General features: G+C 34.4%; 1 protein-coding gene across 1 annotated transcript in view; it reads right to left on the bottom strand.

Moving 5' to 3' along the window:
• FBN1 (fibrillin 1) overlaps positions 1-15,297 on the bottom strand; it is a 306,997-nt gene that overhangs the window by 87,883 nt on the left and 203,817 nt on the right. Inside the window, exons 22-30 of the mRNA XM_074234744.1 lie at positions 14,948-14,998; positions 12,262-12,387; positions 10,259-10,489; positions 7,583-7,708; positions 7,334-7,462; positions 6,804-6,929; positions 6,586-6,711; positions 4,831-4,953; positions 946-1,071 (exon numbers count right to left, since the gene is read on the bottom strand). Of these exons, the coding sequence (XP_074090845.1) occupies positions 946-1,071; positions 4,831-4,953; positions 6,586-6,711; positions 6,804-6,929; positions 7,334-7,462; positions 7,583-7,708; positions 10,259-10,489; positions 12,262-12,387; positions 14,948-14,998 (1,164 nt within the window). The remainder of the gene's footprint in view (positions 1-945; positions 1,072-4,830; positions 4,954-6,585; positions 6,712-6,803; positions 6,930-7,333; positions 7,463-7,582; positions 7,709-10,258; positions 10,490-12,261; positions 12,388-14,947; positions 14,999-15,297) is intronic.

Below are 15,297 nucleotides of genomic sequence, written 5' to 3'. Positions count from 1 at the left end.
TTTTCCCCAATGATATAGTCACTATGATAAAGATATACCTTTAAACAAAAGTATTTAAGTATATTTCACCAAAAATTGGATATTATTAAGTTTAAAGGCACTAATTTCATATTTACTTTCAAGTTTCTTATGTATCATCTTATAGATATGTGTAGAAATTTGATGAGTTGTTTGTCAGGCAACAAAAAAGTATAAAAATGATAAAGCATACTCGACTACAGGTCTAGTATTATATATAATACTAGCCCTGGACAACTGGATATCTGGAAAACTGTTTTAAGTTTTCCTGACTCTATCTAATGTCACTTGATTGCTGAAATGATGAAAAATTCAAGTTGTCACTTGTTTTTATTTATTTAACTCTAAATAAGAAGTTTTCAATGATATTTATTCACTGAATAATTTCATTCTACCTAGCTAGTGTGGTTATGGCATCTGGTCAACAGTAATAACTGTTGACTATATCTCTTTCCCACATTGATATATTATTTTTACATTTTGCTTATTATTATTATTATTATTTTTAATTTATAGATTTATTTATAGAAATTGATTATTTTGTTGAGAGCAAAAGAAAAATGTAGTACAGTCATCAACTGTTCTAAGTTCTCATTATCCTTCTCCTAAACAAAACAAGATGCTTGTGCTTTGCTAAGGTCAAGCATTTAAAAACTTTCATTTAAGCCTTTAAGGTGACAAAAATAATTTTAAAAATGCATTTCACAGCACTAGGTCAAACTATATTTCTCTCAAGTTCGGAATTCTATATCTGACAGAAATGTGAAGAAAACAGTACTTGTCCATCATGACATCAATTTCAAAAATAGGTAATATACTATAAAGATCAATTTTCTCTTGATAATTATTATGGAATTATTATCCTCGTTCTTTATTAAACTTATAAGTGACTGAATTAGTTAAGAAACAATAGTTATTTTGACTTACCAACACAGGTCTTCATGTCCTCAGATGCCATGAACCCATCAAAGCATAGGCACCTATACTCTCCAGGTATGTTTGTGCACTGACCTCCATCACAAATGTTGGGGTTGTCTTCACACTCGTCAATGTCTACAAAGGACAAAAAAAACATAAAACTGAATTGGTCACTGGATAAATCATTTTTCCCCTGTTCTATTGAGCTTATTTATCAACCCTAAAGGAAACACATTTCCCCTCAAAACAACTTGCCCATTCTAAGGCTAGAATTTCAGCCTTAGAAAAAACTTCAATAGCTATCTGGTACAAACCAGATAGAAGAATCTTTTCTACAATACACATGACAAACTGTCATCTAGACTGCTTGAAAAGCCCCTGTGTGATTTCACTCCCTGAGTAGCCCATTCTGCTTTTGGACAGTTCTAAATTGTTAAGAAATTTTTTATCATATTAAGTTTAGATTTTCCTTTTTACAATTTCTAGACATTTCTGCTAACTTTGTCCTCTGAGGCAAGCAAAATAAGTCTAATTTATCTTACATGTGCCCACCCTTCAAATACTTTAATAGACTGTTGCCTTTTTCAGGTTAAATATTCTCCATTTCTTCAACCAACTACATGAAACTCATGGCACTTCTCTATTCTAGTTATCCTTCTCTGGACACTTTCCAGTTTATCAATATCCCTCCTAAAATATGGTGCTCAAAACTGAACATCATAGTTTAGCCTCCATCCCTCCCTCCCTTCCTCCCTTCTTTCCTCCCAGTTCACTGAAATCTTTGAGGTACAGATACAGCTTTATCTAAAAAATCCAAAGCAGATCAAATGCTTTGAGAAAAAAAAGAAGAAATTTTTTATCATCGGTATAATGTCAACTATGGCACTAGATGACACTTGGTTAAAATTTTGTTACATTACTATTAGCAAAACTATCTCCTATATGAGTTTATCCCTTTAGAAAGACCTAAGAATCATTTCTCTTTCCTATACTAAGATGCTTCATTTTGGTAGGGAGGTAAACCTGATTTTTCTAAGGCAATGCTAGTGGAGTACAAATTCTGCAAGTTTCTATACCATTCTAAGGATTCTTTTAGATGAAGCTGAGTAATAGACTGTTTATTTACTCTCACAGGACCAGTCAAGTTAAATTTGGCACATGCTCAAACGTTTGTCCAAATTTTTTTGGCCTATGGGAAAGACTGAGAATGGAATATATCATCAATGAACTTTCTTGTAGTTGCAAACATCAAAACTATATATAAGTATTATAGTTCTATATAAAAACCATAATTTTCTTCTATATGTCGATTGTACTTTAAAGATATATGCTCTAATAGGTCTACCATGCCAAATGATTCTGATTACTCTGTAAGAATAGCGGGACTTGTACTGTCTCAAATTAGTGTTCTTTTTGGTTTGGTTTTGTTTTGTTTAGGTTTTTACAAAGCAATGGGGTTAAGTGGCTTGCCCAAGGCCACACAACTAGGTAATTATTAAGTTCCGGATTTGAACTCAGGTACTCCTGACTCCAGGGCCAGTGCTCTATCCACTGAGCCACCTAGCCACCCCTCAAATTAGTGTTCTTACAATGAAACCAGTAATTTGAGTGTAGTAGTTTAAGAGTAATAACTTTTTTTTAGATTTTTCAAGGCAATAGGGTTAAGTGGCTTGCCCAAGGCCACATGTCTAGGTAATTATTAAGTGCCTGAGGTTGGATTTGAACCCAGGTACTCCTGATTCCAAGGCTAGTGCTCTATCCACTGCACCACCTAGCCTCCCAAGAGCAATAACCTTTAACTGCAAATTGTATTCTAGCCATTTTGCTTTGTGCTGGGATGATAAAGACTAAAAAAATCACAGCCCAGAGACTAGGAAATATTACAGTAAGCTTCTCTAAACTTATCTCTGTTCTGATTCAAAATCCTCCTCAGATAAAAGTTTGTGTTCTATACATCCAAAATCAGTGATTTTCAACAAACAAATGTATTTTTAGTTTGTGATATGCACTGGCAGCAAATATTCTCTGGTCACAATCACTGGATAAATCATTTTTCCCTGCTCTATTGAGTTTATTTCTCAACCTTAAAGAAAACACATTTCCCTCAAAACAACTTTCCCATTAAAGTAAGATTTAAGAATTACTACAAATTACAAATCTGAAAATATTCTGAGGACAAATGAAGAATCATAGTTTACTCAAGATTTCTCTAAATGGTCATTCATTTGTTCAATATAGATGGCAATTATATGCAGAATAATATGTTTCTTTTTACCTTGATGCTTTCTTCTTTATATCTCAACACAGAAAAATTTCAAAATACAAATATTACTATATTAAATATAAATTGCAGACATTTGAAAGAAACATTAGACTTGAAGATGTTTTATATGATTCTGCATTAGCATTCCCAATTTGAACATTTTTAAATGTGCAAAAAAAGATATAAATGATTAAGTAATGATATTAAACACCTGGCTGTTCTTGGACAATTCAAAAGGCTAGCATGTCTAAAAGCTAAAGAGAACATGAAGACTTACAGATTTTATATCATGTAAATATATTTCATCTTGTTTAGATGTATTTTCAGAAATAGTTCAAATGACCTTCAATTTAATTATGCCAACACAGATCACAACTCTTCCACACATCATTAGACAGCTTAATGGGTTGCTATGGCCAAAAACAATTCATAATCCATTGGCCAACCTTCTGGGGATGAGCTTCTCTAAACTTAGCTAAACAGTACAGACAGGTGCCAGTAAGTGGACCAGTACTCAGTCATCTCAGCTTGATTAGAACTGCCAGAGCTGGCAAAATTTTTGAGAACCTTTATATCAAGATGTGGCACAGTGGGATTTAGGGAAGGTTATGATGGGGGAACTGGTTGTTTTTGTGAAACACAAATGTCTGGGAAAAGGAAAAAAATTAATTGTTCCTATATGATTATTTCAAAATAGGTAAAACACACACAGATGTAAAACGGTCCAACTTTGTAGAATGTGTGGAAAAAGGAATATATGAAATAGTGAATATTTTCATTTTTCATCTAGATGCTTGGTGGCATGTAGATATGGACATTTATACTGAATGCCCATAGAATATATTATTGTTGTTTGTTCTTTAAAATCTCATTATTGTAAAATTATCTGAGTCTTATAAAGCACTTATCTGGAGCACTTATCTGAGTCTTAAAAAGGGATTTTGAACTTTAGTGTTCTCAGATTTGCCAAAACATATAAATGCTATCTCTCCAACTTGTCATATACATATTTTCATCTTATTTTGTGAAATATGGTATCTCTGATCCTGAGGCCAACTCTATGGGTCATTTAAGAGGAGTTCCATTTAATTCCACATGGATTTACCACAATTCTTTCTGAAATAATGTAACAGTAAATGATGGACATATTGTAGAAAAGGAAGTAAATATTTTCTATAATAATCTGTTCAACTAAAATATTTATTACAATTGAATCATAAGACAACCTCATCAATTTGAAAGTATGTCAGGGAATCATAGATTTAGAGCTGAAAAGAACCCCAGAGGCTATCTAAGCCAACCTCTTCATTTTACAGATGAGGAATTTGAGGTTCAGAGAGGGTAAGTGATGTGCTCAAATTCTAACCCACATTTGGCTCCAAAAGAACTTTATCTGACAGCATTAGCATTCCCAGACTCCCTCTTGCTTCTGAAGATAGTGCTTTTTCTGCCACATCCTATTTTTATCTAAAGGAGCTAGCCAAACAGTACATATCACTCTTCACATTGATGTTCTTCCTGTTTCTTGAATGTGATTTATAGGAGTTTGAAACAAAATTTGCTAAATGTTATTAATAAATTCATTGTATTTATCTTTGTTAGCCCCATTATAATGTTAAAAAGAATTTTACCAGTGCAAGATCTCTGATCTGGCATAAGAGCGAATCCCTGTCGACAACTGCATTCATAACTGCCTTCAGAGTTGGTGCAGAAGGTATCACAACCTCCATTCATTATGCTACATTCATCAATATCTGGAGAAAAAGGAAAAAAGAATAATGTTACATTTTTCTCTCCTTAACCATTATGAGTCATGTTTATGATTTGCAAAGATGGACAATATATATCAAATAAGGATAAAAGTTTAGACCATTGGAAGTAATTCTCAATTATAGCAAAGGGCAGTTGGATAAAATGATCTTTGATACCAATTCAGTTATAAATTTGAAATTCAGTCCAGATTCATGGAGGGGTTGGCTGAGGTCTACAAACCTTTACAAGAACCTGGGCTGAGTTCTTAGTTGGCCTGGGTCATGTTTCAGAAGAATTTGGGCTGAATTATGGTTTCGGGTGGAAACCATGTGAGACTTGGCAGTTTCGCATGGTTTCCAACCCAAACCAGGCAAAAGCTGGCAGTATCCTCTGAGGTTCACTTTGATTTTGGGGTTCATTTGTTAAAAAATGGTGCTGTCTTTATAAGTTTTCCCAGGACCACTTATTTCAATGAGGAGTTTTCAAAGTAACTATCATGACTGGAGCTAAAATTGGTACTAGACTTAGCATCTGCTTCCATACTCAAAATCAGCATACCTTAGCAATAACAATAGAAAGCACTATAGTACTTTCCCATATATCAGCCTATCTGATCTTTAAACAACCCTTTGAGATTGGCAGGGAAAATATTCACATGAGGAAATTAAGGCTCATAAAGGTGAAGTTACTTACACAAATTTCATGACAAATAAGCATTAGCATAGAGCAGGGTTTGCTAAATCTTAACAAAATGCTCCAACATTTTAACTAGCTATTTAACTAGAATCTATGCAAGCAATTTTACAATGTCTTGGTCTCAAGATCCTTTTAAAATTATTGAGGACTGTCCAAAGAACTTTTATTTATGTAGGTCATACCTTCTGATATCTACCAAATTAGAATGAAAATATCTATTATTATAAAAAGTTTTGACCTTGAAAACTACACTTGGAGAATTGCTACTCTATACCACAAGCTCTGTGGGAGCAGACTGCATTTTACGCTTCTTTTTTTAATCACTATGGCATCTCGTACAGTGCTGGAGACAGAACAGATATTAAAAAAAATTTCTTGCTGTATTGACTTGACATATGTGCATAAAATAATGTATTAACTACCATATACTATTCAAACTTGTAAACCCAAATCATCCTTACTATATAGCCTGAAACATTCTACAACTTTCACCATTTTTTTAAATGCCAAGCCTGACCAAATTTGTGGCAAGAATACTGTGAAGAATTCCTGTACCAATGTATATCAGTAACTTTTCTGCAACTTTTAAGCTCCAAGTTGGCATGAACAATGAGAGGTAAGTGACTTGCCTAGAGTCATATTTAATAACTGCCAGGTCTTCCTGATTCCAAGGTCAGCTTTCTATCCACTATACCAGGCTCCCTTTTCACTGCAATGCTTCTTTCAGAGGATCATGGGTTTATAGGTCAAAGAGAATTTAGATATGGAAGAGATCTAAAATTTTTTATCTCATTTTATAGGTGAGGAAAATAGGTGAAGATTACTGAAGTATAAAGGTATTTCTAAGGAATTTTTATTTAAGTTTACAACAAATAAGTTGCTTTAGGGGACATAATTCTTTCTTTTTCTGTTGGGGAAAGAGAATTTACTGAGCTTACCAACACAAAACAGTTTATCAGGTGTGGCATGATATCCTGGATTGCAAGCACACTGGTATTTCCCAATCAGGTTCACACAGCGGCCATTTCGGCAGAGGTTAACACTTAGATCACACTCATTGATGTCTGTTGAAAATAAGAAAGGAAAATAAAAATTCATGTTCTGAGTTCTGAGAGATAGGTGGGCCACAGTCAGAAGGAGAACCCACTGCCCTTACCTATACAGGCTGAGATATTGGGAGCCATTTGATGCCCAGGAGGGCACTCACATCGATAACTTCCTTCTGTATTCAGGCACGTGCCACCTCGACAAAGAAGAGGGTCTCTCTGACATTCATCAATATCTGTAAAATGCAAAAAAGCCTCAGATCAATCTTCTCAGTGTCCTTTCTTCTCATTTTCCTAGCTACTTTTCCTTCACTTGGATCTTCTTTGGATTGCTGAGCTCATTCTTCACATACCCAAAACTGTCCTCTCACCTTCCTGACTCCTCAAATTATAACCTTCATCAACCATGATCAAAGGAGTTTCATACCTTGGTGAATCTCTTTCTATGTGTGTTTATGCCCCACTGGGCACACCTGGCTAAGTCACCCTCTTTTTCTAGATCCCCACGTTAGCAACCATTTGAAGAACAAACAGTAGAGAAATGGGGCAGGTTCAGAGCAAATGTCAAGGGTCAAAGGGAAGAGAACTTTTTTGCTTGCTCTGACCAAAGAGTATTCAATGGAAATGGTCATGAACATACCCATGCAATTCTTCATCATCATAAATCCACTTTCATATCCATCAAAGCATTCACATTTAAAGTCCCCTGGGGTGTTCACACAGATGCCTTGGCCACAGAGATCAGGAGATATCCGACATTCATCAATATCTGTGCAAATGCAAATGGCACCAATGAAAATTGGGGCAGATTCAATTACTTGGAGAACTTTAAACAGATAAAAATGTTTTAAAAGACATCTTTCTCTTAATTGAACTTCAATTTACTAACCTGTGCAGTTCCTTTCTTCAGAATCAAGGGCAAAGCCATTATCACACCTACATTTAAAGCTGCCAATGGTATTTCTGCACTTGCCATGGGTACACAAACTTGGGATCATCTTGCATTCATTTATATCTTCAGAAAAAAATAAATGTAGAAAAATATTTTAGTAACCGATGAGGAATTTAATGTGCCCAACATTTCAAGCTCAAAGGATTGTTGTGACATCATACTGACCCTTCAGGGTAGAAGGAGCTATTTAGCCTAGACAGGACCCAAATAAGAATTGTCTCTACAAGAATCATCTCCTTTTTTTGAGAGCTCTAGTGAGAGGCAGTCCATTCCCTCTTGAGATAGTCCCTTGAAGTTTTGGATAGCTCTATATGATAGGACCTTTCTTTGAATTAAGTCTAAATCTGTCTCTTGTAAACCTTCCATGCATGCTTTGATTTCAGTTCTACCTTCAATAGTCAAGCAGAATAAATCTTTTATTTTATTTTATTTTTTCTAAATACAAGCAAACATAATTTTCAACATTCATTTTTTAAAGATTTTTTTGAGCTCCAAAAATAAAATAAATCTACTTCTTCTTCCTAGTGAGAACTTTTCCCACACTTGCAGATAGTCAATATAGCCCTCTTAAGTCTTCTCCAAGCTAAAACATCACTAGTTCATCTTATTAATCTTCATTTAGTATGTTCTCAGTACTCTCCACTAATTTGGTTGCTGTCTGGAAATACTGTCAAGTTTATTATTATCCTTTCTAAAAATGTAACATTCAGAACTTAATACAATATTCTGTGTACCAGGTCTCAGTCCTTATGCCATCTTTAATACAGCCTAAAGGAGTCCATTAGTTTTTTGGATTGTCACAATATACTATTAAATATCATTAAACTTATAGTTCATTCAACTCCCCTAAATCTTTTATCAGATGAAAAATCTAGTTATATCTTCACATCTTATACTTCAGAAGTTAATTTTTTGAACAACTGCAGAAGGCATCTATTTCTATTACATTTCATTTTATTAGATTTGAACCAATGCTCTCTTTATTTACAAGACTATTTTATAACATTTAAAATGAACATTAAAGACTGGACAATACTAATTTTGACCAGTGTTTAATGATTTAAAAGGAGCATGACTCAAATTCATGTTTAGTTTCAATGTAGTATTTTAGAAAATTCTTCTATTAAAAAGGAAATTCAATAGCATAATTTAATGAACCTTCTAAGCTGCTGCCTTATATTAGTTCTAAGTACGAAGATTATAATCAAGACATGCGGCAACCAAGGGGTACATGTTAGGATAAAGTGCCATTTTTAAAAATGCTTTATTTGTGGCAATTTTATATGCTTCTAAAAAAGGAAACTTTTCAATCATGATGCTATCCAAAAATGTCAATAATTGATAATTCTATTTTTTTAAATATCTGATTGTATCAAGGTTCGTTCTATTAATATCTTAAAAGGCACTGAGGAAACTATATAATTCCATAGATAGAGTGCTGGGCCTGGAGTCAGGAGAACCTGAGTGTAAATCCAGATTCAGATATTTACTAGCTGTGTGAGATCCTGGGTTAAGTCACTCAATCTCTGTTTGTCTCAGTTCCTCAGCTGTAAAATGGGGATTAAAAATTTAACTAGAAGTCTTGTTGTAAGAATCAAATGAAATAATATTTACAGAGTTTAGCTAGCAGGTGTTAAATGTTTGTTGTATTCCATTCCCTTCCCTCCTTCACTTTTCTTAGTTTAAACCAGTTAGCTCAAATGAAGAAAAGAAGCTGTATGCTCTACAATGCTACTCAGATTTCTTCTGCAGTGTCACACTATCAAGAGAGGCATTGCTGAAAGAAGAACTAGGACCTAAGAGATACATCTAAGTTCTGACTATGTCACTTCATTACAATTATATTGGTAGGTAAGGAAAAGGGTTGGATTAGTGGTTAAGAATAAGATTAAATTTCAAGTACATTTCATTCTCTAAAGGCAATGACCTATCTTAGTCCTTTAAAGATGGACAATTTAAGTTCCTTTGAAATCATTTAAAAGATATTTAAAAGAAACATTAAGAAAATAATGAACAAGACTAGTAATTTTGATGAGAGTAACACCCCTTCTTGTCTTAAACTAGTTCTTAGCCCAAACAGAACAATACATGGACTTTTATTACAATCCTGCTCATTGTTCAAGTCATGGTAAAGATCAAATGAATCCATGTATTTATGTTGTTGCTGTTTTGTCCTTTACTCTTGAAGAAGACTATGATGTCAGGGAGGTGATGCCCTGGCATGCACATGAACTGAATTTAATGAGAGGGTGCTCTGCTAAGTCACCTGCCTTACTTTCTCCTCTAGAGTCATCTGGGTTCAGTGGTTAGATTTGGATCAAGGACTGGAGATGGCCTTGGATGTGAGGCAGAGTTAAATGACTTGCCCAAGGTCAAATATAGTAAGTGTAAATGGTCTGAGATCATATATGTGTGTGTATGTTCTTTTTAAAAATCAAACATGAAAAATATTCTGAATAAAAATGAATACAAAGCAATGTGCTGTCAATATAGCGAAGATGCTCTAGGTAATAATAATTTAGATAAACAATAATTTCCTTTTTGTAGGTTGAGGCAAATTACTTTTAGACTACTACAGTTGTTGAGTTAAATCAACCTTTATGAACATTATACCTTTGAAGAAAGGTTTTCCATTTATAATCTCTCCTCTTGTGGCAAATCCAGGTCCTCTAGGGCAAAGAGCATCATACTCAGGTGTATTCCTCAAAGGACACTCCTCACATTCTATGCTGCCCCAGGCTGCCCCAACAGAACAGCAGCAAGCATCCATCCGGTGGCGGCCAGCAACAGGCAAAGAGCATTCTTCATCTTCATGTTTCAGGTAGCAAGTTTCTAGGCGGATGTCTATTTAGAGAATGAAAGAAAGTTGAAAAATACCACATTAGTACCACTTACATGCTATTTAGATAGTACAGTGATTCTTTGCAGTGCTTAATAGATAAAATCATATTGGCTTGAATTGAGACCTCAAGTTTGTAGCATACGTCTTCCTTGCCTTCCTTACTTTTGTCAAACAAGAGAAAAAGTTCTTCTGTCCTCTGTCTATTCAGTGTCCTCACAAATTTCATTTCGGTTTCTCATTCCTATTAGTATGCATTTTGTCTACTGCCACACATATATAGCTTATCTACTGGCTTGTCTGAAAATTACCTATGCATGCTGTGACTGTCTCGAGTTAGCACCAGTTACTTCTACTCACTGGAGGGACATATATTTTGAGAATGGGGAGAATAAAAAATGAGGAGTTTCTCTAAAAGCTGTACAGGGGGATGGGAAGGTGATAATTTATAAAAGACTATAGATTTGGAGGTGATATCGTGTGTAAAGAGATGGGAAAGGCTGGAAACAGGCTGTGAAGAGTTTTAAGTACAAATGAGAAATATTATCTATTTATGAAATCAAATCCATGGGGAGTTATGGTCCAGAAGAAAGAACCCTGAATGGGCTAAGAACTGGGTTCATCTTCCACATCTCAACAGTTGATTAACCATAGGAAAGGCACTGAATTTATGAGCTGCACTTTCTTCCTCTGGAAAAAAGAGGAATAATAATATCCTTCTCATTGTACAAGGTCATAGTAAAGATCAAATGAATCCATTTATTTTAAACATATACAAATGAAAAGCACCACAGAGATGTTCTCTTCTTTCCCAGTCAGCTTTATTAATATGCAACACATCTAAATATCTGAATTCTAGTTAATAAAAATCCACTTCTGAATCCACTTCTCCCACCCCTTGACAATTCTTTACTTAGGTTTTTTTACCATTAAAAAGAAGAATTTAAAAATAAATCACAAAATTCATATCAGAACCCCTTCCACTTAGGGCCTTGGGGCTCATTATAGATTAAGAAACTGGGGCTTGGAATGGGATTAACTGACCTTCCTCAGCAGCAAATGGAGCCTCAGGCTTTTGATTCCAACTATTGAAATTGCATCCTTTAGACCACACTGTGCTCTTTAAGTGATCCAAATTCTAATTAAATGCAGCAGAATCCCTGTATGATTCTGTTCATTATATTATAGTTTCAGATACACTATAGATCTGGATACATCTCTTATGTTATAGATGACTAGTGACTCAGAAAATGTGATAATTTCTCCAGAGTTGTTCCTGTTAGAGCCCTGGAAATTCTGGGGAGCATTCAAGACTCAAAGGATCATCACTACTGGGATCCATAGGGATTTCCTCCCCAAGTTTCTGTCACTGTTAACAATGTGTCTTTAGTAGCTAGCCATAAATCACACTAAACCCTACAAAGTTTAGGTGATGTTCATAGCATCTTCTGCCATTAATACTTTGTTATGCTTAAAGTTGGTTTTAAAGACTTTTTCCATTTTAATAATCATTACAGTTCAGATGACCTGCCTGTGGTTTCCTATAAAGTAGGTCCTGTACAAGCAAAAGGACTAACTTCTCCATTAACTGATAGGAAATCTTCTATGATCATGAAGAATGAAATTTGGAACTTAACCCCATATGCCCAGACTATCAAGAAGTGAATGAATTGAAACTCTTGGGTTTTGTGAGATTTATCTGTACTTTGAACCAATGAAATTTTGTAATTTATAAAAAAGGAGCACAAGTGTGTGAAATGAAGAAACAAATACCTACCAAGACAGATTCTTCCAGTGAGATCCAATGTCATTCCACTGGGACACTGACAGACAAATGATCCCAATGTGTTGACACAATGGCCATTTTTGCATACTCCCGGGAACACAACACACTCGTCTATATCTGAAGGGGAAAAAATCAGCAAACACAAGCAGATATATACATATATATATATATATATATATATATATATACATAAATTTGCATAAACATCATTGCCATTTCATTCTATTTCAAAAAAAAAAATACCCCTTTCTAGCACTGGCGCACACTAAGTAACCCTCCAACTTCATTCTCCAGTAGTTTTTTTCTTCTAAGCTGCATATAAATTAACTTGCCCCAAAAAACTATCTCTGTGGAACCACTATGGCATTGAATCATAAACTGCTCCTAATATTATCATAAAATGAAACAAGAGGTAACTAAAAAAAATTCTCAAGGATAGCTCTTAGAGCCTTGCAAGCCTTCTTAAATAGGAATGTGCCTTATGCTGCCTTATATCAGAAATAGAATACTGCCAGAAGTTAGGTATTTTTGTAGAAGGCTTTAATAGTTTACAAAATGCTTATATATGCATAGTTGCCTTTGAACTCCACAATAATACTAAAAGGTACCTTAAACTCTAAACTCCTTAAGGGAAGGGATTGTGGATTATTTTATAGTCATATTCTCTACATTGTCATGTTTATTGCAGTGCTTAAAAAGGAAATCAACTGATTTAGGCAGTTAGGGCAGAATTATGATATTTAATTTAAAGTTGAAAAAGATAAGGTTTGTAGAAATTAAATTATTCATCTAAAGCTAAATGGTATTGGAGTCAAGATCTCTTAACTTCTAATCCAGAGCTCTTTCCAACAAATCATGAGAAGGATGGAGAGAAGAGGAAATTACACCATACAAACCAGGCAGAAGGGAGTAACTAGTGTTTTTAATTTATTCTTAAAAGATAACATATGATAATGATGGCAAGAAGCAATATTGTAGTTCAAAATAAGATGTTCTAAATTTGAGCATTCTCAAAGAGAAGAAAAAAATTCTCAAGGTATTTATTTCATTCTGAGTATCGACATGCTAAATATGAAAAGTGAATAGGAGATGTTAGTTATTTAAATGGTCTGGAGAAAAACAAAACACTTCACAGGAATCATTATTTGAACTTAATTATTGAACTAACTGTACAGCTCTGGCACTTTATAGACAAAACACTGGAAACAAAGACAATGAAAGCAATCCAAAACAGCAAGGTAAATCTGCTTTACTGTACTTCCAATTTAGGGAATAAGAAACATAAAGAACATTTATCTATGGTGAAATTTGGTTAAATGAAGCTAAGATTTTTTTCCTCTTCTATCTAATTCTAAACCTTCTCCACTCATAACCTTACTTCTATAGGACAGACATGTCAGATAGTGAGACTCTCTAGAGTAATGCTGGGAAATCAATGGAAAAGGTGTAACTATCTACTAATTAAATAATTGGATCACTATTTCTTTTTTTTAAATGTATTTATTTAAGGCAATGGGGTTAGATGACTTGCCCAAGGTCACACAGCTAGGTAATTATTAAATGTCTGAGGCCGGATTTGAACTAAGGTCCTCCTGACTCCAGGGCTGGTGCTCTATCCACTGTACCACCTGAGATCACTATTTCTGATGAGTTTTCAATGACTCCAGTTAAGAAGGGAAATCAGCAAGTGTTTGTGTTATTTTATCCCAATGCACCACTCTTCCCTTTTTAGTTAGAAGTATCTTTATTCTATTTGGGGAAAATATGTACCTTGGTAGAAAAGGGAATATTCTTTGGAAGCTGCTGAGCTGTGACCATATGGGATCCTCATCAACGTTATCAAGCTAAAATTACTGATCAAAGAAATGATGAAGAGCTAGTATCTTAGAAAAATAAATTTCTCACAGGAATGTTGAAAAAGACCCTATGCTTTTCCTTATGAATAAGAATAGGTAAAAGGTCACTTTTTTTCTGGTCACTTACATGCACAGAAATTATCTGTTGAGGTCATTTAAGTTATGTACAGTGAGTCTGGATTAGAGAAGTGCCAAAGGATTCAGTCATTATTTGGAAGGCAAAAACTCAGGAGGGGGTTGTGGTGTTCCTCTTTATTTTAACAAAAAAACCCTTCTTTTCGTCTCACATATGGGACTAATTGTTGTTTTAAAAATATTTCAGCTGCTGTGTCATGTCAGGTTGCATTAGTCATGATGACCTATAACTATCTGGGATTTTGCATGAGTGGAAGAGAAAACTGAAGGAGTCTACCTAGACTTACAAGGAGGATGAAAATAGCAATGTTATTTGGTCTTAAATGTACTTTTGCATGTGACTATATGATATAATAACAACAAAAACTATTCTTCACCCATTTTAAAACTATTTTTGTTCCCATCTTCAGAAGTAATGTTTTGGAATCTGTAGTTACTATAAACTAAGATTGGGGCTAATGCATTTTGAATTCTCTTATTCTCTGGCCACTGTGTTTTGACACTGGCACAAGTGTCTACTAGCTGAATGAATGAATAGTTGGAAATCAACATCTGTCCTTTTATTATTCTTTTCCTTCACTGCATATTTTGCACTGTAAAGTAACATGGCAACCTTAGCCAGTTCAGTCAACATAAACATTCTTCTCATGGAGAGTAATTTACAGTTTATAAATAACAATAAATACCTTCACACTGTGTTCCTTTAATTCTTGAGTACCCCTTAGCACATATTGGGTCTGTAAAAAAGTAAATATACAAATTTGAAATATTGAACTCCAGACTCTGTGGTTATGACACAGTATACAAAACACGAAAGAGCAACTGGAACATAAATTGGATTTTGTCCCTATGAATAAGTCTGAGATCACTTAAAAGCATTTTGTGAGATTGTATAGGCGTGGAAGATTAATAATGAAATGAGTCTTAGCCTCCCACTCAATTCCCCAAGGTACCCTTAATACAGCACAATAAAGTAAAGTCTAAGAGAATAAATGGCTACAGATTTCTCAACAGCTACCAACCTTAAAACAGGACT

Source organism: Macrotis lagotis, chromosome 4 (genome assembly GCF_037893015.1).
Source record: "Macrotis lagotis isolate mMagLag1 chromosome 4, bilby.v1.9.chrom.fasta, whole genome shotgun sequence".
Classification (NCBI taxonomy): Eukaryota; Metazoa; Chordata; class Mammalia; order Peramelemorphia; family Peramelidae; genus Macrotis; species Macrotis lagotis.
Note: the sequence above shows the minus strand (reverse complement) of the source record. Positions and strands in the feature narration are given on the sequence as shown.